Source organism: Balearica regulorum, chromosome 7 (genome assembly GCF_011004875.1).
Source record: "Balearica regulorum gibbericeps isolate bBalReg1 chromosome 7, bBalReg1.pri, whole genome shotgun sequence".
NCBI lineage: Eukaryota > Metazoa > Chordata > Aves > Gruiformes > Gruidae > Balearica > Balearica regulorum.
In genome coordinates this window covers 21,518,358-21,546,150 of record NC_046190.1, presented here as the reverse complement: position 1 = coordinate 21,546,150, position 27,793 = coordinate 21,518,358, and the positions used below count along the sequence as shown (strand labels likewise).

The following is a 27,793-nucleotide window of genomic DNA, read 5'->3' as shown; positions in this document are numbered from 1 at the left end:
CCCCTTTTTAAAATGAGTGAAGGGATCCAAACCTGGTCTCCCATCAGTTACAGCAACAGAAAGGGAAGCAGCCTCTTGACAAAAGAGCTCTGCTGCTGTGACTAAGAAGTGAATCAATATTAATGGTTATACCCCATCTATTTCCTCCTATGTAGGCTCTGATGTGTGGCCAGGGAGAACAGGTCCTTCCCTTTGCTGTTCACATGTCCTGCCTTTCAGGTGCTCCCATCTGGAGCTACAGAGGCAGCTTATCTGCTTGAACCTGCTTATAACTTTGTGATTACCAACAGATACCATATTTAACTTTCCTTAATGTGCCAGTTTGTGCCATGTTTTTCCTTACTGTGGGATGCCCCAGACCTCTCCCTGTGGGAGGGGCAACTCCTGCTGTTCTTCAGGGTAAATGGTGCCTGCAGACACCTCTCTTCCTATTTGTAGTTGTGAAGTACCTTGATCCTGGTGTGACTGAAACATGATAAGCAACATGTGTGATTGTAATGACATTGGTGTCTCTGAAACAAACTTAGGCCAGCAAGCGAGGTGTGTATGACTGGCCTTCATTTTCATAAGCACAACCGTTTTTCCTCCTGTGGTTCTTTGTGCAGATTCATTAATAGGTTTTCTTTGCTGGCTTTGTGTGGGTGTGAGGGGGAGTAAGCATGTTACACCTCAGGGAGGGGAGCTTGAGTCCCTTTAGCTTAAGTGGTAGCAGCTTGTGTTTGTAGTCCCCACCGTGTTGAGCAAGATGGTGACCATCACAGATGGACTCAGCTTTTAGCTCCTCAGATGTTCTTTGAGCTGGCATCGCTTCAAGAACACGCATGTCTCATTCTTAAAGGCTTTGTGTATTGTTCTAAATGTGTGGGTTTCCGTGCCTTTGGGGACTACTGGATGTCTTCCAGCGCGGATGTCCATCCTTTTGGAAATGTGGCACCTGTAAGGACTGGTGTGGTGTGCGTGACACTTGCTTTTCCCAGACACTTTCTGCAGAAATCTTTGCTCGCGTGTTGCCATCCCTGCTTGTTTTTGCGTTCTTTGTCTCAACAGATGGGAACTGCTCAAAACAACAGTGACCTCAAAAACCTCCACGCAGTGGAGCTTGACCTGTGTAGCAAGGACATGATGGCAGACACGTTTGATCACAGCGTTATTTCTGTTGGAGAAGAGGAAGGACCGGGCAATTTCCACCGTTCTCTTCCGACACGAGAGTCCCTCCGATCCCCTCGGGGCTCTGTTGTGAGTTTCCATAACATCCAGTACTCCGTTAAGCAGTCCAGTGGATTCCTATGTAAACGGAAAACTGTGGAAAAGAGGATCCTTCATAATGTTTAGTAAGTTCTTGCCTAAATAAAATACTGGAGGGTACGAATGAGTCTGCTGCTGTGAATCAGGGACCTCACTGTCACCTTCCCCATCCAGCTGTGCTGGTAAAGAAATGACTACCCTCCTGCCAGCGTGCAGTTCGTGTGAGCACGTTCTCCTTTGCTTTTAGGCAAAATAGCCAGGATATAGCTGGAACAGTTTCCGTTCTTGATCTGAGCATATTAGGACCAAACCTGTGTGAACACTTCTGCCAGAAGAGCTGAGGGTTCCCTTAGCTATAGTTCCAGCTGCAGTCGGAGGAAATGAGCAGTTGTTTCTTCTTGTCAAGACCCAGCTCAGCAGGGAAGACACTTAATTTCTTTTGTAGATTGCTTTTTATGGCCAGCTCTGGTTCTGTTCTGACTGGCAGCCTGGGACAAGAAAGAAAAAATGCTTATTGATTTCTGATTTAAGGAGAAGTTTTTAATAATCTCTAAGTTTTCCTTTCAACAGCATTTTGTTCACACCTTACCTCTACTATGAGCTGCATGTGAACAGTCCTCCATTTGGAAATAACTCTTTCCTTCTTCCAGTGGCATTATGAAGCCAGGCTTGAATGCTATCCTGGGGCCAACGGGGAGCGGTAAATCTTCGTGAGTACTTTCTTCTGCTCCTTCAGATGGACAGTCAGCCTGGAAGAGGAGAAGGGAGGGATGCTGGAGCAGGGCGTTTGGTTCAGATCTCCTTTTGGCCTTACTGACAGGAAAGTACTGATGCTGGACACCATGAAGGTCTCACCCAGCCCCATGACACTGACTTGAAAGTTATGTACCAGCTCGTGACCAGTTCCCCGTTGGCTTTAGATTTTAAGAGTCATTTTAAATCAGTCACTATCTGCACAGATTCATACAGAAGAGCAAACCTTGTAAAAGCACCTAACACAGGACTCTGATTTGCAGAGCCTCCTGGCCTCAGACACTTCACCCCAGAAGTGGCTGCACATTCAGGTGTGGGCTACTTCCAAGCCTGATGCCTGTGAATCAAGTTTGCTCTCTGAGCAGCCAAGCAGTCCCCTGCCAAATCATTCCCTCTCATGCATGACCTTACAAGAGACACTAGCAAGCCCTCCCCCAGCTGGCTGAGTAGCTGCTTCTAACAGAAGGCTTCTACTTCCTTCTTTCTCCTCCCCAAGTGTGTGGGCCGGGAGGAAAACAAAAATACCACCCCAACCTGTAAGGGGCTTGCAGATGCCAAGAAACAAATGGAGGAAGGTGCTTACCCCATGCCAGTGTCTGGATCTTTGCAGAAGGTATCAGCATCAACCCAAATATGGCCCCTAGATGCAGCAGGCTCATGAGGATGATATTCCTCCAGACGTATCGCATGGGGGGCTTGGGGCCCTCTTTCTCCCGGTAGGTCTCATCAAAGATATCGTCTATCATGCCCCGGTCTCCTGCCAGCTCCTCGTGATTGAGTAAGTCCTTCTCCATGACGGCATCTCCATTCCTGGTCACCCGGGAGGTGACGGTGCCGATGGTGGTGCTGGAAGCGGAGGAGAACTCCTTCGAGAGGTGGCAACGGACATTTTCAAGAAAGGAAAAAGGGAAAACAAGACAAGAAGTTGGTGGTTACCAATGCATATAGAATTGAAACACGAACAGCTAGGCCGGCTGTACCCAAACTCGTAGCCTGCAGTTTCCCTGGCAGGCTCCGTTCTTTCAGCTGAGCCCTTGGCACCAAGAAGAGCCCGCTCTGGCCCCATGGAGTCATGGCCTGAGAGGGAGGGGGCCTGATCTCTCTGAGGACAGGAGGGGAATGATGGACAGCATGCAGAAAGTAAAGAAAAAGACTTGAAAGCCCGTCTTTTTTCCACCAGTGGCTTTGGTGAAATCCTTTGCAGGCTGCAAGGATTTTTGTTTTCCTTCAGTTTTATTAGTGGGCATTTTTAGGTGGGCTTGTGGTCTGGGCTTGCGCATAAGCAGACAACAATGAAGGAAATCTTGTGAATGAAGAAAGAGGTGGGAGAGAAATATGGTCTGAAACATGGTTTTATTATAAATCATTAGGCTGCTCCAGATATCCTGCCTCTCTGTGTCTGCCCAATCACTGTCAGCAACATCAGGAAGAGCCACAGGGAGATTCCTCTGGGGTGCCTTCTCATCTCCCCTTGCCTCACCTTCCAGGCTGGGACGTGGCAGCCCCGACATGCTCTAGAGATAGTGGACGGAAGCAGTCGAGCAGTGTGCTTCCAGGTAAACGTCCTATCCCATAGCTGCTGCTAAGCCTCTTAGCCCTCTCCCGCTTTCCACCCACAGGCAAACTGAGGCACGGGAAGACAATCCTCTGAGCCGAGGCCACCAGCGTGCAGAGAGGAAGTTTTAAGCAGCAGGTTGGCTCAGCCTGGCTCCCGGCTCCCGCCTGTAACTGTGACACCACATTCCCTCTGCACACGCTTGTTTGCCCTGGCTGAGTGACAGACAGCCTGCCCGATCAGGCATGCATGACGAAAGGAGCAGGCAGGACTGACCCTAATGAGGCAGCTCACTGAACCCTGAATCACCAATTTCCATCTCCATCATGACAGCCGCGTGCTTGCTGGTGCTCGCAGCCCTTTGTCAGGCTCGAGCCCAAGCGCCCGACGGGGCTCGACCCCGGGGGTGCCAAGCACGTGGGATGCCAGCGGTGGGAGGGCACGCCGCCCCCATCCCCTCGCCTCCTGGGAACCTGCCCGAAGGACTCGTCCCTCTGCTACCCGCACCGCCGCCTCCACGTGCAAAGGGGCAATAAAGGGCAGCCAGCCGGAACGGGAGAGCCGGGACCGTGCGAGGGAGCGTGGCCAAGCTGGGAAACCTCCTTTCCCCATAGAAATCTCTCCTGAATTAGCAGCAGATTCCCACCCAGGCACCCAGATTCATAACAGACCACCATCCTGCCATGGCCTAGTTTCCTGGGGGAGGCATTAAAATCAGGTCAGGCGGCTTACGTGGCCACCCCAACTCCTCCCTTTCCCAAGGGTAGAAACTAGAGGGTTACAGACATACCTTCCTACGGGGAGGAGCTGGCAAAGCTGACAGATTCCCCACATTTAGGAAGTAAAATGATCTCTACAGGGGGCTCCCCCTGTCTTTTTCCTTCTGGAATCAGAGGTTAGGAAGGAAAAAACCTGGACACGAAGCAGAAGCAGCCCGCTGCTTTCACAGAACCCAGGCAGCTGCTGAGCTCGGGAGCAGCTCCACTGCGTCCCAGCTATAGGCTGTCTCTGCCTGCTTTCCTGATCAGTGTTTAGAGGGTGTGATACTCTGAGCTGCTGGAGAATTTAGAGGCAATACCCCCCCCCCCCCCCCCCCCCGAGAAAAAAAAGAGCCATGAGAAACATCTTCTCATCCAGAGATTAGGCAAGGAAAAATCCTGCCCACTCCAAAGTGTCAGATATTCTCATCTGGCATTTTGGCAGGAAGGCACCATTTTCTTCCTTGGCTGGAAGACAATCTACCAAAAAGACCTAAGACTTGTCTATGCAGGAAAAATTCCCAACAGAGATCTGGTGGTATAATTAGACGGGTAACGCTCCCCATATGGACATGCTGCTTCCAGAGTAAGAATGTGGGCTTGGAGTTGCAGTTTTCCTCCTCTGCGATAGCTTATGTCACTGTCAAAGTTACACAGGGGCAGAGGAGGAGGAGGAGGAGGGAGAGGGCAGAGGAAGTAGCAGGGAGGAAAAAAAACACCTCTTCTTCCAGAGTCATAGTAGCCACATGAGGAATTTTACCAGCAGACCTATGCTGCTGGAATTACACTGATATAATGGAACCGGTCATTTCTCACATGTAAACTAACCTTAAATCAAAAGGGCTATAAAGCAGCTGTAAAACACAGCTCCACCATTACAGACTTGGCAGGGGGAGCATGGGGGGAAGAGGGAGGGCGAGTGGGTAGCTATTTAGCTGGAGACTGGGGAAATGAGGAGGAAAGAAAGCGGATTTTTATCCCCTTATGGTCCTAGTGGCTCCTGCGGCTCTCCCTGAGGAAATCGGGATGGGGACTGCTCTGGGGTCTAGAGCTGAGAGGGGGAGGAGGCCAACTAAATCATTTTCATCAGCTCTCCCTCATTTCTGAATGACTTTGCAGCTCTCATCTGCAGAACAGATGTGCTCCCCCACCCCCCCACCCCCCACCAGCATTGAACACACCATAGGTGATCCTGGCACCCAGCCAGCTTATACAACCAACTGCAGCTCAAAGGCTCCGGCGCTGGGTTCAGCCTAGGGGCCCCAGGGCACTCCATCTCGGGTCCAGTATATCTGAATATGCCCAACGTGACCCAGGGACAGGATTCTTTCCAGCCTCCAGGATATGCCCCAAAATACATGCCAAGACCATGAAACGTGGTCTGAGCACACTGCCCTTGGCATCCGTTTCGCGTGGGGAGAGGAGGAAAGTGCTTTCCATCACAGCATCCCTGGAAGGTCACGGCACCTGCACAAAAGGGCCGGGGGAGATCCTGCGTGCTGGCCGCAGCCAAGAGAGCAGGACTGTGATTTACCTCCACTCCTCTGCACAGGCGGGAGGGGGAAGGATGAGAAGGCAGGAGCAGGAATACCAGAATCAAGCCCCTGCCTCCCCTTAGGCAAAGGGTGGCTGCCGGGAGGGGCAAAAATAAAAAAATCAAATCTGTAAAGATCCAGCAACTCTACCTATCTTCCTGGTGCCGGGTTGTTACCAAAAATGGGCAGTCTCCCCATTGTACATTTGCTTGGCTCAGGCAATGCGGACACAGTCATTCATTTCATCTGGGCAGCTGGCTGCTTTCACCTTGCGTCTGTCCTGGAGACCCTCTCTGCTGCAACATTTGCCTTAAAAATGCGGCAAGTGAAAGCCCTTTCTTATTTAAAAAAAAAAAAAAAAAAAAAAAAAAAAGAGAGAAGAGAAGAAAAAAAAAAAATCACAGCCTGAGCATTACTAAAACCCCCACGACCTCTTGGCACAAAAGACCTTCCTGAACAGCCCTTACCAGCATGCTCACGCTTAGGCGGATGTTTTTAAGAGAAACCTGTGTTTTATGCTCGGTCTATCCGAGGGCAGAGACTCCGCGGGGAGATAATCCCAGCGGCGGCGATCCCCGCTTCATTCACGGTCTTCCCACGAGGCTTGGGTGATGTCTTAAGTGAGCACCGAATGGCTTCGCCTCACGACTGAGAAGCGGCACAGAGAGGACACACGCGCACACATACGTGTGCATACGCGGCTGTGTGCGTGCACGGACACGCGTGGATGCCCAGACCTTCTTCGCCGAGACAGCAGCAGCGCACCACTGCCGGAGCTGCGGAGGTGAAGGGGCGAGGGCAAGACAAAGCCTCCGCACCCCCGGGCCCACCGGCTGCCCCCCGCTTACCTCCTCCTGCAGCAAGTGCGCAGGCATGGGGCCGCCCTGTCTCTGCTCCTCGGCGGCCGTACGCGGGCGCGCAGGTCCCCGGCGGCGGCTGTGGTGGTGGTGGCGGGAGGAGGCTGGCTCTTGTCGGCCCCTCGCCCGGCGAGCTGTGCGGCTCAGGGAGGCGGGCGCGGAGATATTTAAGCGGGGCTGCTGGCTTGGCGGCTGGCGGGGCCGGGCTCTCTGCGCCCCGGCCTCCCGGTGACCCCCTGCCCGCGGTTGGGATGCGCGGGGTCAGCGCGGCGAGTCGCGGCGGGGGCCCGGCTCTCGGCGTGCCCGGGAGGGGAGGCGGGGCGGGGCGGGGGGCGGGAGGGAGGAAGGATGCTGAGGAAGAGGAGGATGGCGAGGGCCAGGCTCTCTCATGGTGCCTGCCTGCCTTTTTTTTTTTTTCTTCTTTCCTCGTTTTTTTTTTTTCCCCCCCTCCCCCTCGCGAGCCGATTGGCTGCAGGAAATTTGGTGCCACCTCGGCCTGCCCTCACCATTGGCTGCCCGCAATCTGCTGTTCGCTCCCCGCGGCGCGCACCCTGCGCGCCCGCCGCTGCCTGCGCGCCCGGTTCCGCGCCTGCCGTGGGGAGCGCAGCGCAGCGCAGCGCGGCCCGGCCCGGCCCGGCCCGGCCGACGGCCTGCGCGGGGGGTGCTGCCGGCCCTCCGCGTGCCCCCCTTCTCCGCCGCGGGGGCTGCCCCTGATGAAAGAGGAGGCGCCCGAGGGGTGATGGAGCCCCAACCCCTGCCCCAGCTGGCCGCGGAGTGCGGCGGGGAAAGAAGGGACTTCAGCGTAAAACATCTGCTCTGTACAGGGGATCTGTGTGGGGAGCATTATATATGTATGTAGATATAAATCATACCTCTCTGCAAAGAAAAGCACACCCACAACTGTATGTCTGGATAAGCATGTATATCTGTGTGGGGTTTATCTCGGTAAGCAACAACAGTCTGGAAAATGTTGGCTGTTGACTTTTTAAAAGGAATCCTGGCCATTTCCCACCAGAACACAGTTCCTTTGGGGCAGAGAGCAGAAGGAAAAAGCAGCAGCTCAGTTTGCGATCAGCTATGTTCCATAATAACCTTCTCGCCAGCCAGTAACGCCAGCAACAGGAGAATCCAAGCTCTATCCCAAGGAGATGTCCACCATTAAAAGTGAAAAAGAGAGCCCTTAGAAATAACACCTTGATGGTGGCAGAGCCTGGAGGCAGATCTCCTAACCCCACCGTGTGGTCACCGTGCCGGGCACCCTCTGCTGTTTGGCAGCAAGGCTTGGGGTGCCCTAGTGCCATCACCCTGGCCAGGACCTGTTTCAGCTCCTTCCCTGTCTCATGGTGTGCCCCGTGTTCAATCTCTGCCCCCGCCGGCACACGAGTCATTCTGGGAGTGGAACAGGAATGTCAAAAGCCATTTTGAAGTGTGTCCATATCCCCCTGACGCATCTCCTGTCCAGGCAGCTGTCCTGCAGCGATGGAGCTGACCACACGAGGTGCAGAGGGACAACCAAGATCTTGTAGAGTCTGTCCCTGGGCTCAGACACGGCGGGGCTGATTCAGTGGCAGCCGGCAAAAGTGAGCTCCATTGTAGTTACTGGGAGGGAAAAGCGACAAGGAAAAATAACAGTAGCCCAGTTGTCCTCTGGATTTAGAGGTGTCCGGCAACGGGGGAAAAATACGTCTTTCCTTTTTCCCTCTCGCTGCCATGGATGAAGAGGTCTGAGAGAAGTCTGTGTTTTAGTTTTACATTAGGAACTTGAGTCTTGGCTACTTTCTGGGACTGAAAACTCAGTACTCTGAAGTACTCTGAGTATTAAAACAGAGAGCCCACATCAGAGGGTGTTCCTAGACGGTGAAAGCTGACATGAGTCAGAGTCGGACTTTTAACATCCCTTTTAATACTCCGTGTTAAATGCTTGGTTGACAACACCGAGGCTTACTGAACACTGAGGAGAAAGGATGTTTTAATTAAAGATTCTACCTACTTCCTATGTGAGTGTTGGAAGAACTATAAACTGTGATAAAAACTGCCCTAAGCAAATCAGACTCCTGCTATTTCCAAAAGAAAACCAGAAAGAAAATAAACAAGAAAAGAAAAAAAAGTGATACTTGTTGATTTAAGAAAATAATCTGCAGTTTATGCCACATGGGGAAAATAATCTCAATGCTGCGAATGAGGGGGAGAACTGGAAATGATACTGGTGGGTGAAAATGAGGCTTTTGAGGATTCAAGGTTTGCAGATTTGCAGATACTCAGACCCACCAGAGCCCCTTCCTTTCCCACCTGTTTCTTTCCTCAGACGTGAAGCATGCCAACGAGGGAACTTACAGGGCAGCTAGACTTTTCATCCTCTAAAATTAACACCAGGTCTGGCTGCTCCCACACAACAGGAGTAAGTTTTCTGAACATTGCTCTGCCAAGTTGTCCTGGGAAGTGACCATCACGTTTTTTCTTGCACAGAGAGACGGATCTTAACCATCATCGGGGCTGTGCTCACCTGGCAGGTTTCAAGTCTTACACGCTAAGGACAGCCCTGAGGAAGGTCCTTCACAACATGGCCAGCTCCTCCAGCTGATACTTTTGAAACAGGTTAATGGTCCTAAATGTGGCCACGAGGTTCAGGTATTGACATCTTGGCGAAGCGCGCTAAGTAGTTCGCTTTCCCAATATTTAGATTGCGGCAGCTCCAGCCGTGCCTGTCAAAAAGCTTTTTGGCCCTTTGCGGGCTGGACACTTGGCTGTGCCGTGCCAGCCAGGCTCCCTCCCGTGGAGAGCTGCTGACCGGGGTGATGGCCAGCACCCTGCGTACCCCTGGCCCCCACCACGGGCCCTGCCTATCTGAGTCTCTGCTGCAGACTCCTGTCTCAGCTCTGCTGCTCAAGGCCTGAGACAAAAGGGAGGATCGCTGGGCAGCCCAGATGGAAAATCAGAGACATCTAGTATAGACACAGCAATACAGCTTATATGGTATTTATTTAGTTTGTATCTCTCCAGACAGGGTTTTCCCTCCTTCCAGGCAGAACTGCCCAGCTGAGCCTTCAGCAGAAGTATGTCACTGGTGGAGTTCACCAACACTGCTTAGCAAAGATTTGGCTTCAGCCATCGTCCTCAGGAAACTGATTCAATTCTTCTGCAACTGGTGACTGCTGCCTGAGGTCGTGTTCTTTCATAAGTGATCTGATGCAATGCCAGGGCCATGGAGCAGGGCAGCGATGAGCAGAGCCGTGCCACGGGTAGCACAGGCCGTGAACTTCAGCACAAGGTTTCTTTAGAAATGCGTGGTCTAACATAAGGCTGTTTCCACCTTCCTGAGAAGTCCTCCCCATGGGATTCATGACCCAGCTGAGGCACTGTGGTAGTGGAAAGCTCTTGCAGAGTACTTTTTGTTGGAGGGTCTCACAGTTTTTTTGTCAAGGTTGGGGAAAAGAGAAGCACAAACCTGCAGTGAGGTTTATCACAAGACACCATCTGTGAGCAGAGCCTCTATGAGAAAGAATAGTTGCATTCCTCTCCTGGGATGCACTAACCAGCCTGGTTTTGCTACCACAGTGCCAGGTTGCAGACAAAAAGCATCAAGGCTAACCTAAGGATGTTTCACCAAAACATTTTCCTTATTACTCTCCCCTCAAAAAAGAAAAAAAAATTCTGCTTTTCCATTTAGCAGTAAGTTTTGCAAGGAGATTTCATGTGGTGTCGACATCTTGGAAATTTTAGTGAATCTCCTCAGCTACCCCCTCCAAAAATGTTGAAAAAGCCACACATTAAAAAAAAAAAAAAGCTTGATGCAAGGGCTTTGCAAGGTTTGTTTCATGTTGTTTATCTTCTTTTACAGCATTCCCTGTCCCCCCCTTTTTCTTTTTCTTTTATTTCACAACTGGAAGTTGAAAAAAAGAGGAGACTCAAATAAAAAGGGAATAAGCTGAAAACTGGGGAAAGAGCTGAACCCTATCCTTCCCCTCTGCCAAAAATAAAGGTTTGCAAAAATGCTCTTAGGATTATTTTCTGCATCTCTTGCATTGTTCTCCTGGAGAAGTTTGAAGCAATTCCATTTTTAGAGCTTTTTCTAGGGGTAGGAGAATCATGCCATGGCATTTTCAGCAGTTTCAGAGGTTAATGGTGCCCCCAGTTTCGGACAGGGTTGACTTCTGGGCACAGTTATGTGTTGCAGAGAAATGAGGTGGGGGCCCACAGCTACAGAATGACTTGGGACAAGACCTAGCTCAGACTACAGCAGTTCAGAGTTAATGGCTGCTTGAAAGATAAAGCGATGGCAGCTGCAGGTCTTTGAGGATTGTCAGCCACAGGAGTTCAGATGCCAGAGGATCAGATGCCAGCTTGTGGGGTTGCCACCCTTGTTTAATGTTGCTTTCTGCCCCATGCTTGCTTTTGGAATCTGGTGACCCTGTGTTGTATTTTCACACGCTCTTCCTCGACCAAGAGAGGTAGCAAATGGCTTTCTTTTTTTAAATGGAAAGCTAAGACTTGTGTAGTCACCTGGCTCCAGCAACAGGCTTGAGGAGTGTGATACCACAGTATTTACCAAAAGTGAGATTTATGTTTACAAGAGCTGACATCATCTTGCTTGCTTGCTTTCTGTCATGTTTCCCTCCCTGCCTTGAAACATCATCTGCTGCTCCGTAAATTCAATGGATCCCTGAAGATTCCCTGCTCATCCCTTAAAGCATGGCTGAATTCAATATGGGCTACCTGGGCTCTTTAGTTAACAGCTGCTGTCGGGAGCTCCCAGAAGAGCAGCAGTGGCCAAACTGTAGGCTATCTTGCCACAAATGCCTGGGGAAGGGCCTGGGCTGAGAGAAGCTGGTGCTCGCTGCTGCTGAGTGGGAAATGTGAGGTTAGAGGGAGGTGACAAGGCAGCAGAAATCACTGGTGTCTCATTGCCAGGGTCAGCAGGGAAAGCAGATGTACCTCCAGTGATGAGCCATGCCTCCAGGCTGTGACCAGGATGGCTAAATTCCTGGGCCATTGATGCAGTAATCTTATCAGCACTGAGAATTAGGCTGATAACAGGCTGATGAGTGGGATAGGGTGCTTATCTCTGCACTTTGCCCCATCCCTTGCTGCTTGACTCAGTGCCAGACCCCCTGCCCATCCTCCTCCCCTCCTGTTACCCCAAACAGGCTTTGCTCCCAGTCCTCGGGCTGCCAGCAGCAAGAACCCAGCCGGTATTGTCTAAGCAGGGCCGTACAATGGGCAGCATTGTTGATACTGGATTTTTGCCCTCATTAAAGATGACCTCACAGCCCACCCCTTGGCCACTTCAGCCAGCCCCTCGGGACTGTGAGGCTGTCTTTTGAACTCGGGTAAATAAATTGGGAGGGGAGGGGGAGAAAGGGATGGGGAGCAGAGGAACACAGCGGTCTTTGTGTTGCCACCCTCTCTTCAGTGCTGGTGCTCTCTGGTGTCTTTCTACCCACATCAGACATGGCAGGCCAGGTGCCAAGGAGCTGGCATGCTGAGCGCCCTTTCCCACCCTCCCCAGCCTGTGTTCGCTGGGCAGCGACACCATCTGCGGTTCTGCAGCCTCCCTTCTTCGGAATGCAGTTTGCTCCGGTCATCTCAGTTGTCCTTTCTCCTTCTCCAGGACTTCTGTGCCTTCCTTCCCGCACCTGCAGCCCACACCTTCTCTTCAGGCTGAGACCATCCTTTCAAGCATCTGCTGCTGCCAGCATCGTGGCCATGCCCAGCAGGGACCTGGGGAAATGCCACCTCCTAGTGGCAGTTCTGACTCAGCTTAGGTGGCATGGGCAGTGCCACACTGTCTCCTGCTCTATGCTGTCACCCAGGTTTAGATGCTGCTAACACAGAGCCACCAGCCAGCTGCATCTAAGGGTGGATCTCCATCCATGTGGGAGAGGGGTGATGCGGCAGGGCTATAAGTGTGAGCCCTGGGGACCGATTAGGACATAGTCAGCAGAGGGGCAAATTGCAACACCAGGGAAGGATGAGGGCATATCCAGGGTCAGTTTGCTGCTGCTCCTGTTGGGCAGACCACAGTTGCCTGTGATGCTGTCTATCCTCTCTGTATAACCTCAGGCATCATTGTTTTCTACACTGTCTCCTTGCTGGCAATAGTACCCTGAGTATTTGGGGACTGCCGAACACTTAAGAGAACAAAAATGGTTTCCCAAAATATTAAAAATTACCTGGGATACAGAGAGCAGGGAGACCTCTATCCATTCCGAGCTGATGTCTGAATCCCAGATGTTTCTTCTCCTTCTGGAGAGGTTTCCAATAGGCTCCTGGTGGGGGAAGCAGGCACCCCCCGATAGGCAGAAACTGGTGGGACTGCCCTGAGAATGCATACGTGCTGCCAGTACGAGGAGCAGGAGGGACAGAGGGGGAACTCACTGGACCCTCATCCCACCCTTCCCTACTCTACACTTAGCAGCGGCACACGAGGGAAAAACCTACAGATGGGGTGTGCCTCTCCCTGTCTGCCACCCCCAACTTTGCCTACATCCATACCGCAGTGAATGCTCTCTTTCGTCTTGTGCGCCGGGAGTAGAGCAGAGAGCTGTCTTTGTATTCGTCCAGAGGCCAGCCCTGTTTTCCCTCCTTTCCCTCTTTGCTTATCCTGGTGAAGAGCTCTGTCTTGTGAGCAGCATTTTTTTAATCTATAAAGCAGGGGTGGTACTTGTGTCCTTTGTCCAAGTCCATTCACAACTGAAAATCGTTCAGGATTCCCACCTGAGCAGAGTGCTTCCCCACCGTGACGTGTGACTGCGTGGCTGGCCAAGGAAAGGGCATTCGGAGCCCTGAAGGAGAGAAGTGCTACAAGCTGTTACGTTCCTGGACGGGAACATTTTCACATCTGCTTGCTGGGAATGAGGCCCTTACCTGCCTGCCTGGTTTTGCTGCCTTTCCGGGTCTTTAAAGAACCTGTCTACCCTGTCTCCTTTACAGAACGGAGCTGGAAACACACTTTTGCCTTTCCACATCTACTTCCTCACTTAAGACGACAGCTGCAGACCTGCGGGTTCCTGCTAGTTTTGGTGGGTAAAATGCCCCGTGTTAACCTGCTGTTTGTGCTGCAGCAGATGATCGACCACCACATGTACGCACACATTCACGCATTCACACAGCAGGCATCGGTGTGTTCTGGAAGGTATGTGTTTTGCTTCATCCGAGCTGTGTTTGAGGGGGTCATGTGTGCAGAGAATTCAGGCATAAACTTCAAGAAGAACCCACGTGGGCACAGAAATTCCTTCAAGCTTCTCTAGTAGATAAGGTCGGGCCGTTTTATCCCTGAGTCCATAAGAAGGTAAGGTAAGGGCAAAGTAGCAGAGTCGTATGGCTTTTTGGTATAGAGTTACATGATGTTATCACAGCTGTTCTTAGCCTCCTAGTTTTACCTAGGTGAGGATGGTTGCAGAGGTTTTGGGAAGTAGGGCTAAGAGTACCCACTTTCAGTCTGAGGATTGCTGGAACAGCGTTGGGATCCATACCCCCAGTATGGATCTCAGTGTTTCCCTGCTGATATATGCGATGGAAGACAGATCAAGCTTCCTACTTCTGCAGACGGTACTAGACAAGGAGGAGGGGAAAATGTGCTGGAGGTCGCACTGCTTAGACTTCCAGTAAGGTCTTGGCAAATGGGATGCACAGACTGCAATAAGTAAGATGCAATTCACTCGACAAATACAAAGTTCTAGCTTGATGAGAAGAGTCACCTCTCCAAACCTACACTGGGAGAGTAACTTGGTGAGATAGCAGCTCTGCAGATAAGGGTTTGGGGGCAACAGTGAAGCACGTGCTCGTAACATCATGCTACTGCAAGCAGAGCAAACTGTAGATGTAGAAAGAGTGGCATAGGAAAGGCACGTGGAGTATCCATCTGGCTCTGCTTGGCACTGGGGACACCTTAGCTTTGAGGTTTTGCTTTGTTGGTCCATTGTGCCATTCTGCTTTTTGAATAGTCTGCTGGCTCTGTATTGCGCCTTGGGAATAACAACTCTGCAAGAGGAATTGTGCGTAAAGATTAGCAACCCTAAAACTTGGAAGAGCCTCCCTGAACAGAAAAAATAACACAGGCAGAACCCAGGCAAACTTCCCCCGTCCTGCGTCCGCAAAAGCTTTGGTTGCACGTGTGACACCAGGCTGTGCAGCTCTGGGGGATGGATGCCTGTCAGGATGGCACCTCTCAAACCACTAACAAGGGACTGCAATGTCACACACCACCCCCACCCCCCCCAGGATGTCCCCACCTGCTCTCACTGAGAGCACCCCAGGATCCCATCTATCATGCCTGAATGCCGGGACAGAATAATCTGGAAAGCGCTGGCACACAGATAAGGGCTAGCTGGTGTGCAAACACACAGTGTTGCCAGTGACTGGTAAGGCCCCAACTCCTCCTTCACCTCCTCTTTCTCAATCAGTCAAGTTTATCCTTACAGAGCTGGCTCGGCCAGGTGATGAGCTCATCCCTGAATATCAAGCACATGCAGCATCTAATCCCAAAACTGATGCCAGCCTCTGGCTTTTCAGACGGTCACCTGAGCCCTGCCTAGCTTGTTTTCCTATCTGTAAAAGGGGACCTTCCTGGATTATTTGGAATTACATGCTCAGGAGTGCATAGAGGAAGACAAGAACTGTGCGGCATAGGACTGTGCAGGTTGAGTTGATATCATTGAACTGAGGGCAATGGTCTTCATCTAAACAATGATTTGGTTACAGAAAACCAGTGGACAGAGGTGGGAAGGTAGCGAATCATTTGCAGCTCCTGAGGAATCTGCCCCTCCGCTCTGTAGCCAGGACTTGGCCAGCACCGGCTCCCCCCAAAATCAGTGGAGTGAGCTCAGGACATGGTGGGGTAGGACTAGGGCTGCTCTTTGGTGCCCGGGGCGGGGGGGGTGTGTGTGTGTGTGTGTCCGTCCCTGCCTTTGTTTGCAAAGATGCTAGGACTCCTTGTTGTGCATTGCCTCCCTGGGGCTCACAGCTGGATCGCAGGAGGTGCCAGGCCCTCAGGTGCAGGGACCCAGCTCTTCCCCTGGTGCTGCTGGTTCTATTATGGCCAGTTCTTTCCCCCTTGGGGACAGGGTCTCTCCTCTTCAGCACATGGGTGCTAGTGTGCGTCTCAGCCATGGAGTAGGGGAAAAACAGCACCAAAATGTCAGCAGTTGACACCTGTGGAGAGGGCAGAGGGATACTCCTGCAGCAAGTGTCAGAGATGATTGGGGTTTTGCTCTGGAGGTCCCCGATCTCAGCGTGTCTCATCCCTTAAGTTTGCTCCAGGCATGACAGGAACAGGCAGAGTGAGTTCCCCTGGACAAGAATGAGTTACATGACAGTTAACCAGTGCTGAGGATGTAAGTTTGAACTGCCAATCCAGTTTTATCCCCCCAGCCCCACCCCTATGGCCTTTCCCTCAGTTATCTGCATGGGCTATCTGCATTGTCTGCCCCTGCCAGAAGGCCCTGAGAGGTAGGAGGGTTCCCAAGGCCTCTCTCGCCCAGCCCCTCTCAACATGCAGTGATCAAACTGCAAAGAGCCTGGCAGCTTTCAGCAGGTAGCTGCTGGTGGGGACCGTATGTCCTCCAGGGCCTCCATGGCGTGTGTCCGTCCCTCATGCTGCAGCGTGTGGATGACATGCAGGGAGCAGCAACCTGCCAGAAAAAGCTTTCCCAGGTGCAATAAATTGCACTCCCTTCATCCCAAACACCAGCACTGGTCCTCAGGCAGGGCTGATAGCTGAGTGCTCTGCTGAGCTCTTGAAGAAGCCTGGCTGCTTCTCACCTAGTTAGCAGCTGTCTCTGTAGCTCTGTCCTGGCAGTGACAGGATGGGTCTTGTTGGGGCCGTGCTGGCTCTGCCTGTATTGTCTTTATTAACCAGGGTGGTGGAGTAGGCAGTAATGGACTGTGCTTCATAGAATCCTAGAATGGTTTTGGCCTGGAAGGGGCCTTAAGGGTCATCTAGTTCCACCCCCCCTGCTGTAAGCAGGGCCACCTTCCACTAGACTGGGTTGCCGAAAGCCCCAACCAACTTGGCCTTTGGCAGAGGACAACACCAATCTGGTGTGGGAGGTGAGTGCTGGTGGGACTGGGATTCCTAGTGCTTGTGGCTGCTGGGGGACGCAGTCCCAGGCAGTAGGAGCCACCTGAGGAGGGGGCTGCACAGGCAGGAACGACCAGCTGCACAGAGGGGACAAGGCAGCCAGTGCCTGGCCCAGGAGGCCTTTGTGGAGCTGCAGGTGGACCCAAGTCAGTAGTGCCAGAGGGCTGCTAAATAAGGTAACAAGGCTCAGGCTGTGGCAGCAGGAGCAGCAGAGCTCACTCTGCAAAGTGATCCCAACACCCTGATGGCGCCAGCTGGAGAAATGTGCTCAGCAGTGAGATTCCGATCAGGCCTAACTCTGGCTCACCAGTCATGCTTAACCTGGTGGTATGGTGGTGCAGCCAGTGCCTCCCCCCTGCTGTCCTCTGGCCTGACATGGGCAGGCACCTGGGGAAGTCAGTGGATGAGATGGTTTGCCACCACCCCGAGGTGCCATCTCCCCCTCTGCCCATAACCTGCCTGGGAGTGGGGGCACCCTTGAGGATAAGGCAGCAGCTCCAAAGCCACGTTACTGGGTGGCCCCTGGGACAGCAGTAGAGGTTTGTCCTCGCAGACGGGCTTTGCTGCACGTGCATTGGAGGGCTGGGCCACCCCTGCTCCTACGCAAGGACCACCCGGTCGTGGTGGGCAAACGGCGTTACCCGGCCGGGGTGAAGAGCACACGGCAGCCCCTTGAGCCCCGGTTTACAAGCAGACGCCCCGCGACAGCGCTGCTCGCTAGCCGGGCGCTCGGGTGTGGGGCTGGGGGGGCTCTGCCGCCCGCCATGGGCTGCCGCGGCCCCGGGCGGCCGTGGCGGCGGGAGGACGGAGCGCTGCTGCCACCCGGTGGCCGGGGCCCGGGCGGCACCTCGGAGGTGGCGGGGCAGAGAGCGCGGGCGAGGTGGGAGGGAGCGCAGCCGCCTTGGCGGCGGGGCCACCGGCTCCGCAGGCCGTCACAGGCAGGGCAGCAGGGATGGGAGAGGGCGAGGTCCCGCTGCCGTCTCACCTGGGCTCTGCTGGTGGTCTGCCCTTGTCCTTCCCATCAAGCTGCCAGTCTTCTGTTCAATGCGGGCCTGTGCTGCCCCACAGTTCATGTGGTCATAGAGAATTTTACCTTTGGGCCCTTTACAGGGGGAAGGGGAGAAACTGAGAGACAGATCTGGTCCATCTAGCAACGTGCAGCGTTGCTAAAGTCCAGCAAAACCTGGAACTATAGGACTGAAACCCTCAAAGCGTCCCACAGAGCTCAGCTGCTGGATTGCACCCCAGTCAGGGGGAGCAAGTGTCTGAGATAGGCTGCTATCTCAGATAGCTAAGGGGTTTGAGCGCCAACCTCGTGGGATGCATCCAGAAAGTCAGAAAAGGTCCGTGATGCTCCAGGTGAGCTTTCGCAAACGGGGCAGCCCTGTGCCAGTGTGTAGCCAAGAGACACGTGCTGCCCAGCAAAGCTAGGTGGTCACAACAGTGAGTTTAAGAGCTTTACTAAGCTCGTAAGCGTGTAATTGGCGTGCTGGTGCATCTGAAGTGGGAATACCAGCAGGGAGGCAAGTGCAGGAGGAAGGGAGGAATGCCACAACAAATGCCTTCTCTTCCTAGTCTCCCATTATATGAATTACGGTATTCCCTCAGGAAGGTGTGTGTAGTGATGCTGTTTTCCGTCGTGCCTGCTTCTGTTAACAAAGCTGATGGAAAGTCCCATCTCCTCTCCCACTTCTAAAGCTTCCTGTTATTTTTTCCTATGCACTAGCACAGCTTTCACCAGCTTCGGCCTGTATTGTCTTGTGAGCTGCTTCTCTTCAACTCGCTCTTCCTACTTCTGTGGATTTAAACTGCTCCTTACGCTACCTTATCATAGAAGCGTACCGAGTGCTAGTAGGGAAGGCCTCTTTGGGACTAAACAAACAAGGTATTGAATTCTTGGGTGCAGACCTCTTCCGGTTGGGCTTGAGCTATAGGAAGGCAGACTACGTTGGCCAGAAACCTGGTGGGCCGGGAGGTCTTCCTTGCTCGGCTCTCTTTGCCTGCCATAGCCACTTTCCTCACCTCTGTGCCTTTTATTTTCTTGCCTATTCATGTAACTTGCAAGTCCTCGAAGGGAACGGGCTATGCGGAGGCTAAGGCAAGGCCTTTGTGGTGTAATGATTTTCTGTAGCTGTATAACCCTCCGCTTACTGGCTGGCTCTTCACTTTGTGCAGAGATATTGAGGGAAAGCAGCAAGCGGTCTGTCTGACTAGTCAGTGGCTAGGCTGACGGGTTCAGAGGAACAGGCCTTCCAAGCAGGTGTTTAAAACCCAGCCTATGCCTTTTCAGGAGCAAACCAAGGAGTGATCAGCATCCCTTCCTCTCATCACGCTTACTCAACGCGACCTTGCAACCTGCCATATTCTCAGGGGTATTACGCAGGGACTCGCCTGCATCTGGCAGATAGCTGGACTGGGGAAGAAATCTTCCATCTCTGAGTCCTGCTTTGTCTTTGCAGGGACACCGGCAGGTGTTTTTTGTGGTACGCTCTGGGACACCGGCTGTGTGCGCCTTTCTCTCTGCTGGCTGTGCTAAATCTGGGTCAAAGGAGCAGCCTGTAACCAACCACCGTGCCACTGGCACTGACAACACCCCAGCCTACGGGAAGCTGCTCTTTGAGCACCTTGGAGGAAGCTGTTTGCCTCTCTAGGCCTGGGTCAGTGAACTGGGAGTGAACTGCTGCTTGATTGCCACCTCAGAGCCAGTTGCATTGCAGAGGAGGAAGTACCTTTTGCTTTCAAGCCAGGCCCCTTAGGGCACTTGTGCTTCTTTAGGTGTGGTGCCCACCTGGGTGTTCATCCCTGCCCACGGTGCTTCAAAGACTGGCTTTCCTCTCCATAATGCCAGTACAGCGTTCACGCAGGCAGCTCCTAGGAGCACAGAGCATGCTTACTGGAGAGATGCTGCATCAGAGCTGTTAGCCAGATTCCGGTTCTCGCGCTGCCATGATGTCACATCAGGGCTCACCAAGGCTGGACCAGCCCTACTGGAATTGGGGCTGCAAGGGCTGTGCAGCTGCTGGAGGGTCATCAGCATAGGAGTGCTCAAGGCCCTGAGCAGCTGGTGGGAGCCGCGGGGCATAGAGGGTCCCATCCTAGACCCCCATTCGCTTTGGCCAACTGGGACTGCCATGCTGAACATCCTGCGTAAAACCAGGGGGAAAGATGCCCACCAGGCCTCAAATTCACAGAGACAATGTGATTGGCAGTGCAGGCTTTAGTGCTTGTTAGCTGATGTGGAACTCAACAGAAGATACCGTAGCAGGGCTGTGTGTGTACACGCGCGCACACACGTGCGCGCACGTGTGCACGTAGTGCAATGGCAGTTTAAGAAAACGACATCCTGCAGAGCAACAGTAAAAGATGTTAATCATAAAAATAATACTAAACAGATGAAGACTATTTAGTTATTATATTCTGAAAGGAGGAAAAATGGTCATTGTCTTGTAAAGGACCTTGTAACTTTCTCCTCCACCTGCTTCCTTCCGTTCAGCCAGAGTTGCAACATTCCCTGTGAGTTTGCAGCCAGGCAGAGAAGTCCCCGCTGAGGGCCACCGCACAGGTGTATGAAAGCAAGAGAGCTCTCCAATGTGTTAGGAAATATGTAAGTGTTAGTAAATATATATTTATAGACATACAAATATTTATGGAGACTTATTGCTAAGTTGTACAACACAGTAACAAGTTTCTGTAGCTGAATTTCAAGCTGTGCTTGTCTAAGGTGCACTTCTTCTCCACAGATAGCTTTGTCTTGATGGACTGGAGACATGTAGGAGTGCTTACTGACACAGTTCCTATGGCTGGGTCTGCAGATAGCAGCTTTCGCCTTCCGTGCTGGTTCCTCAAGTCTCTCATGAGATGGTTGGATACGTTGGCCTCTGCACATTCTTAGGATGAGAACGCTGTCAAGTAATTTGAACGCAGAGTAAATCCACTCGTGTGGTGCTAAAATTGAGATAGCCAGGGAAAACTTGATTTAAATGAAAAGTAATGAAAACACATCTGTGTCAGTACACTGTGCCGGGAGAATTTTAAAAATGCAGCATAAACAGCTTACTCAGCAGCAAGGTACTCTGCTCGGAAGTCTGCTTTTTTTCTTCTGATGGTTAACAGCTGATTAGTACTTCCCCCACCACTTGCCCATCCTCTCACCCTGATGCAATCCCCAGGGATAACCACCAGCTCGAGCTCAGCTCACGTCGTCTGGAAGTGGGAACCAAATGCTTGTGTATGAGTTGCGTGGGAACCTGCTGAAAAAGGATTCTTGCCAGGAGAATGAACATAGCATCATAAATAAGAAAATGGGGACTTGAGTGTAGAATTATTTATTCATGGCTGTGTCTTTTTTGTGGGTTTTTTTTTTTTTTGGTTAGTTGGTTTTGGTTTTTTTGGGGGCATGTGGGGTTTTTTTGTTGTTTTGTTTTAATTGCAGCAAAGAGTGCCTACAGTATATTGTGTAGTGCCGTAACTTTGTTGTACAAGGTTTCTCAAGAATGAGGCACCTGGGAAACCTTAAACCTCTGAGATGATCATTAAGCTCCTGGCAGAAAATGAAACGGACTGTTCAAAATCCAGATAGAAGCTGGTTTGTTATAGAGCGGGACACTTCAGTCCTGGTCCTGCAGCAAGAGGTTAGAGGTAGGGGTGGGGAAGCGAGGACCCTCGGAGCTGAGCTTCCAGTCCTGCTGAGCGCAGTTAGTCTGTAACTGGTGTCCCAGCATCATCTCTAGCTGATAACAAAAGTTCTCCTCAGGGGTGCTTCGGCAGTGGCTGGTGAGCTCCTGGAGAGGCTGCCCTATTGGGTTTGGCAAGGAGATTTACCTCCAGTGTCTCAACAAGTGTCTGCTCTTTCTTAAGTGATTGAACTTTTTTCCGAACCGTGACATCGAAATGCTTTGTAGTTCTAATTCAGTGCTTGATACTGCTGGCTTGGGGAATTTATGAAGTCTTTGGTGCTCTCTTCTCCTTACGCTAAGGCTTGAGGAGTGGGACGCTGTCTAAAGGTATGTGTGCTTGGCACTGCAACCAGTAAATGGGAATTTTTTCATGATTCGAGCTAAAGCAGCAGAAAGGATGCAGTCCTCTAATCTGCGAGGTGGAAATGACAGGAAATCGGCTGTCTCGTGTTGTCGTGCGACCCTCTCCTGTCACAGCGATGGAGATGGCGGAGCCCTCAAGCGCAGGCTGTCCCCGGGCTGCCTCTGCGCGAGCGGGACAGCGGCGCTCTGCAGCCGCCGGCGCGTGGCGCGGCATCCCGGCGGTCCCGGGGCGCGAGGCGGGAGGCGGGAGCCGGTGCCGGGTTCGGACGAGATTGGCTCGTGCAGCGGGCTGGGCGGGGACGCGCTCCACAGGCGCGTGCCGCGCGGGCTCAGCAGGGCGTGCTCCCGGGTGCGTTGTGAGAGGCAGGGCGTAGCAGCAGCAGGTGTGAAGTGTGGTGGGGCAGAGGGTAAGCGAGGGGCTGGCGGGTGAACACTGAGGTGATGTGGTGGGGCCACCGTGATACCAGGTGAGGGGGGAGGCTGGAGGGTGAGGGACAAGGTGGTTTCGGAAGGAGGAAGGCGAGGGGCAGCCATCCCGCGGGCACGACGGGGAGATGCCGAGGTGCCTCGGCAGCCGCACCACCAGGGCCCCGGGCGGGGGAGGGACCGGGACGAGGCGGGCAACACGAGCGTGGCTTTGAGGAGAGCCCCGGGCTGACGGTTTGGCAGGGCTCAGATGCGGGCGGTGGGGCTGAGGGTGAAGCCCACGACGACGCCAGGGCAGAGGAAGGAAAGTGAGTGCGAGGGGACAGCGCCGAGTCGGGAAGGTAAACGCTGAAGCGGCGCAGGGCGAAGACAGCGCCGCTGTTGGGCCGTTGAAGCGGGCGAAGGGCAGCGGCTGCAGCACCTCAGAGAGGGGACGGCGCCGAGTGGGCTTCAGCGGGAAAGGCTGAGGTACCTCGGTGGCGGGGAGGGGGATAAGGCACCGGGGGGGGGGGGTCTTCAGCCATAACTACGGAGGGACCTCGGGGGAGGAGGGGGGACGGCACCGGGGCCGTTTCGGATGGAAAGGCTGAGGTACCTCGGGGGGGAACGGCGCCGGGGGTGCTTCAGCGGTAAATGCTGAGGGACCTGGGGGAAGGGGGGGACAAGATACCGTGGGCCACTTCGGCGGGAAAGGCTGAGGTACCTCGATGGCGGGGGGGACACAAGTCACCGGGGGCCGCTTCGGCGGGAAAGGCTGAGGTACCTCGCGGGGGGAACTGCGCCGGGGATCGTTCAGTGGTAAATGCTGAGGGTCCTCGGGGCGAGGACGGTACCGGGGGGGATGCTTCGGCGGGAAAGGCTGAGGTACCTCGGGAGGGAACGGCGCCGGGGGTGCTTCAGCGGTAAATGCCGAGGGACCTCGGGTGAGGAGGGGGGACGGCACCGGGGGCCGCTTCGGATGGAAAGGCTGAGGTACCTCGGGGGGGAACGGCGCCGGAGGGGCTTCAGCGGTAAATGCTGAGGGACCTCGGGGGAGGGGGAAGGGGCACGGCACGGGGGGGTCTTCAGCGATAAATGTAGAGGGACCTCGGGGGAGGGGGGGGACGTCACCGGGGGCCGCGTCGGCGGGAAAGGCTGAGGTATCTCGGGAGGGAACGGCGCCGGGGGTGCTTCAGCGGTAAATGCTGAGGGACCTCGGGGAAGGGGGGGACAAGATACCGTGGGCCACTTTGGCGGGAAAGGCTGAGGTACCTCGGGGGGGAACTGCGCCGGGTGGGCTTCAGTGGCAAGTGCTGAGGGTCCTCGGGGCGCGGACGATACCGGGGGGATGCTTCGGAGGGAAAGGCTGAGGTACCTCGGGGGGGAACGGCACCGGAGGTGCTTCAGCGGTAAATGCCGAGGGACCTCGGGGGAGGAGGGGGACGTCACCGGGGGCCGCTTCGGCGGGAAAGGCTGAGGTACCTCGCGGGGGGAACTGCGCCGGGGATCGTTCAGTGGTAAATGCTGAGGGTCCTCGGGGCGAGGACGGCACCGGGGGCCGCTTCGGATGGAAAGGCTGAGGTACCTCGGGAGAGAACGGCACCGGGGGAGCTTCAGCGATAAATATAGAGGGACCTCGGGGGACGAGGGGGACGTCACCGGGGTCCGCTTCGGATGGAAAGGCTGAGGTATCTCGGGAGGGAACGGCGCCGGGGGTGCTTCAGCGGTAAAAGCTGAGGGACCTCGGGGGAAGGGGGGGACAAGATACCGTGGGCCACTTTGGCGGGAAAGGCTGAGGTACCTCGGGAGGGAACTGCGCCGGGGGGGCTTCAGTGGCAAGTGCTGAGGGTCCTCGGGGCGCGGACGATACCGGGGGGATGCTTCGGCGGGAAAGGCTGAGGTACATCGAGAGGGAACGGCGCCGGGGGCCCTTCAGCGGTAAATGCTGAGGGACCTCGGGGGAGTGGGCGGGATGGCTCCGGGGGCCGCTTCGGATGGAAAGGCTGAGGTACCTCGGGAGGGAACGGCACCGGGGGAGCTTCAGCGGTAAATGCTGAGGGACCTCGGGGGAGGAGGGGGGACGGCACCGGGGCCGCTTCGGATGGAAAGGCTGAGGTATCTTGGGAGGGAACGGCGCCGGGGGTGCTTCAGCGGTAAATGCTGAGGGACCTCGGGGAAGGGGGGGACAAGATACCGTGGGCCACTTCGGCGGGAAAGGCTGAGGTACCTCGGTGGCGGGGAGGGGACAAGGCACCGGGGGGGGCGTCTTCAGCCATAACTACGGAGGGACCTCGGGGGAGGGGGGGGACGTCACCGGGGGCCGCTTCGGCGGGAAAGGCTGAGGTACCTCGCGGGGGGAACTGCTCCGGGGATCGTTCAGTGGTAAATGCTGAGGGTCCTCGGGGCGAGGACGGTACCGAGGGGATGCTTCGGCGGGAAAGGCTGAGGTACCTCGGGAGGGAACGGCGCCGGGGGTGCTTCAGCGGTAAATGCCGAGGGACCTCGGGTGAGGAGGGGGGACGGCACCGGGGGCCGCTTCGGATGGAAAGGCTGAGGTACCTCGGGGGGGAACGGCACCGGGGGAGCTTCCAGCGGTAAATGCTGAGGGACCTCGGGGGAGGAGGGGGGACGGCACCGGGGCCGCTTCGGATGGAAAGGCTGAGGTACCTCGGGGGGGAACGGCACCGGGGGAGCTTCAGCGGTAAATGCTGAGGGACCTGGGGGAAGGGGGGGACAACGTACCGTGGGCCACTTTGGCGGGAAAGGCTGAGGTGCCTCGGGAGGGAACGGCGCCGGGGGGGCTTCAGTGGCAAGTGCTGAGGGTCCTCGGGGCGCGGACGATACCGGAGGGATGCTTCGGATGGAAAGGCTGAGGTACCTCGCGGGGGAACGGCGCCGGGGGTGCTTCAGCGGTAAATGCCGAGGGACCTCGGGTGAGGAGGGGGGACGGCACCGGGGGCCGCTTCGGATGGAAAGGCTGAGGTACCTCGCGGGGGGAACTGCGTCGGGGATCGTTCAGTGGTAAATGCTAAGGGTCCTCGGGGCGAGGACGGCACCGGGGGCCGCTTCGGATGGAAAGGCTGAGGTACCTCGGGAGAGAACGGCACCGGGGGAGCTTCAGCGATAAATATAGAGGGACCTCGGGGGACGAGGGGGACGTCACCGGGGTCCGCTTCGGATGGAAAGGCTGAGGTATCTCGGGAGGGAACGGCGCCGGGGGTGCTTCAGCGGTAAAAGCTGAGGGACCTCGGGGGAAGGGGGGGACAAGATACCGTGGGCCACTTTGGCGGGAAAGGCTGAGGTACCTCGGGAGGGAACTGCGCCGGGGGGGCTTCAGTGGCAAGTGCTGAGGGTCCTCGGGGCGCGGACGATACCGGGGGGATGCTTCGGCGGGAAAGGCTGAGGTACATCGAGAGGGAACGGCGCCGGGGGCCCTTCAGCGGTAAAAGCTGAGGGACCTCGGGGGAGTGGGCGGGATGGCTCCGGGGGCCGCTTCGAATGGAAAGGCTGAGGTACCTCGGGAGGGAACGGCACCGGGGGAGCTTCAGCGGTAAATGCTGAGGGACCTCGGGGGAGGAGGGGGGACGGCACCAGGGCCGCTTCGGATGGAAAGGCTGAGGTACCTCGGGGGGGAACGGCGCCGGGGGTGCTTCAGCGGTAAATGCTGAGGGACCTCGGGGAAGGGGGGGACAAGATACCGTGGGCCACTTCGGCGGGAAAGGCTGAGGTACCTCGGGAGGGAACGGCGCCGGGGGTGCTTCAGCGGTAAATGCCGAGGGACCTCGGGTGAGGAGGAGGGACGGCACCGGGGGCCGCTTCGGATGGAAAGGCTGAGGTACCTCGGGGGGGAACGGCACCGGGGAAGCTTCAGCGGTAAATGCTGAGGGACCTCGGGGGAGGAGGGGGGACGGCACCGGGGCCGCTTCGGATGGAAAGGCTGAGGTACCTCGGGGGGGAACGGCGCCGGGGGTGCTTCAGCGGTAAATGCGGAGGGACCTCGGGGGAGGGGGAAGGGGCGCGGCACGGGGGGCTCTTCAGCAATAAATACAGAGGGACCTCGGGGGAGGGGGGGAACGTCACCGGGGTCCGCTTCGGCGGGAAAGGCTGAGGTACATCGAGAGGGAACGGCGCCGGGGACCCTTCAGCGGTAAAAGCTGAGGGACCTCGGGGGAGAAGGGGGGATGGCTCAAGGGGTCGCTTCGGATCGAAAGGCTGAGGTACCTCGGGAGGGAACGGTGCCGGGGGGGGCCTGAGCGGTAAATGCTGAAGGACTTCGGGGGAGGGGGGGCGATGGGATGGCGACGTCAGCGGGGCCCGCTTCGGCGGGAAAGGCTGAGGTACCTCGGAGGGGCAGGGCGCCGGGGGGCCGTCAGCGGTAAATACCGGGGGACCTTGGGACGGGACGATATATGGGGATGCTTCAGCGGGAAAGGCTGAGGTACCTCGGGGGAGGGGGCACGGCCCGGAGGCCGCCTCGGCAGGAAATGCCGTGTTACCTCAGGGAGAGGATGTCATCGGAGCGGTGGAATTCAGCGAGAAACGCTGCGGGACTTCAGAGAGGAGAAGACACTGAAACACGTCAGATGGACCAAGAGTGTCTTTAGGACAGAAAACTCTTCAGTGAAACATCCATGCAAAGGGAGGGAGAATGGCAAAAATCTTATCAGGCCTCCAAGGAAGACTGCAAGCTTGGGAAAGGGCTGTTGAGGTTGTTAATCCTGTCCTAAACACTTCTCTCTCTCTCTCTCTCCCCAGCAGCACCTGATTGGACAGAAAAGCAAGCGCACAAGAAGATCCTGCGCCAGAACCCAGATAAAATTTCTTACTCTCCGCTTCAGAGACCTGGAGAACCGTTCCTGCCTTGCCTTTAAAAAGGCCTCTGCTTACACACTTCTCCCAGGCAGAACACAGATCCCCCAATAAAATGCCATGTTAAGCCATAGGGTGTACACTGCAACTTCCAAGCCCACCTCTGCATTAACCCACACCGACAATATTGCGCTGCACATGCAATTTTAACTTTGCACTAATTGTTGCAATGTTTGGCTTTGGTGACGACAGTGTGTGTTTGTCAGCGGTTAGTGTAGGGTGGAATCTTCAGGTGAAGTTTTTTGTGTTGGAGTTCGTTGGTGTTGGCGTATTATTGCGGAAGTAGTGGTGCAGGTGTTTGATGTCAGAGTATTACTGCAGGATGAGTGGCTTTGTGAAGGCTTGTCTATGAGATACATAGTAGGGAGAGCAGTTTAGAGTGAAGGAAGAGATGTGGACAGTTTGTAGGTAGGTTTTGGAGAGTTGTCAGCTGCAGTGTTGGACAGGTACGAGTTCGGTGTAGGGTAGGGGCTGAAGTTGACTTTGCCTGTGCGGTGCAATTGGATTGGTGTGGAAAGCTAATGGGAAGGGGGCTTTTGCAAGTGACACTCCACCTCAATATCCCACTGGCAGCTCTAGACATTTTCCTGCTGCCTGGCTGGTCTGAGGAGCGCCGTCCACGGGTAATAGAGTGATGCACGGCAAGACTCAATCTCCAAAAATTTTAAGGCCACAGGTAAAGGTTTTGGAAATTGCTGG

General features: G+C 54.9%; 1 protein-coding gene and 1 long non-coding RNA gene across 3 annotated transcripts; one reads left to right on the top strand and one right to left on the bottom strand.

Moving 5' to 3' along the window:
* Window positions 1-3: 3 nt before the first annotated feature.
* LOC142602610 (stearoyl-CoA desaturase-like) lies at window positions 4-7,112 on the bottom strand. 2 transcript variants are annotated; one of them, XR_012836360.1, is made up of 4 exons: window positions 6,695-7,112; window positions 2,582-2,864; window positions 1,835-1,994; window positions 4-1,733 (listed from the first exon to the last, which is right to left on the bottom strand). XR_012836360.1 is itself a non-coding variant. In XM_075758407.1 (3 exons), the coding sequence occupies exons 1-3, from the start codon at window positions 6,719-6,721 to the stop codon at window positions 1,990-1,992; spliced, it is 315 nt and encodes a 104-aa protein (XP_075614522.1). In that variant the 5' UTR covers window positions 6,722-7,112; the 3' UTR covers window positions 4-1,989. The 2 variants fall into 2 exon arrangements, 1 of the variants encoding a protein (XP_075614522.1); XM_075758407.1 differs by having other exon boundaries at window positions 4-1,994.
* On the top strand, window positions 2,862-27,694 carry LOC142602615 (uncharacterized). Its single transcript, XR_012836364.1, has 3 exons — window positions 2,862-3,890; window positions 3,922-6,630; window positions 26,984-27,694. It is a non-coding gene; the product is annotated as an uncharacterized LOC142602615 (long non-coding RNA).
* Window positions 27,695-27,793: the final 99 nt, after the last annotated feature.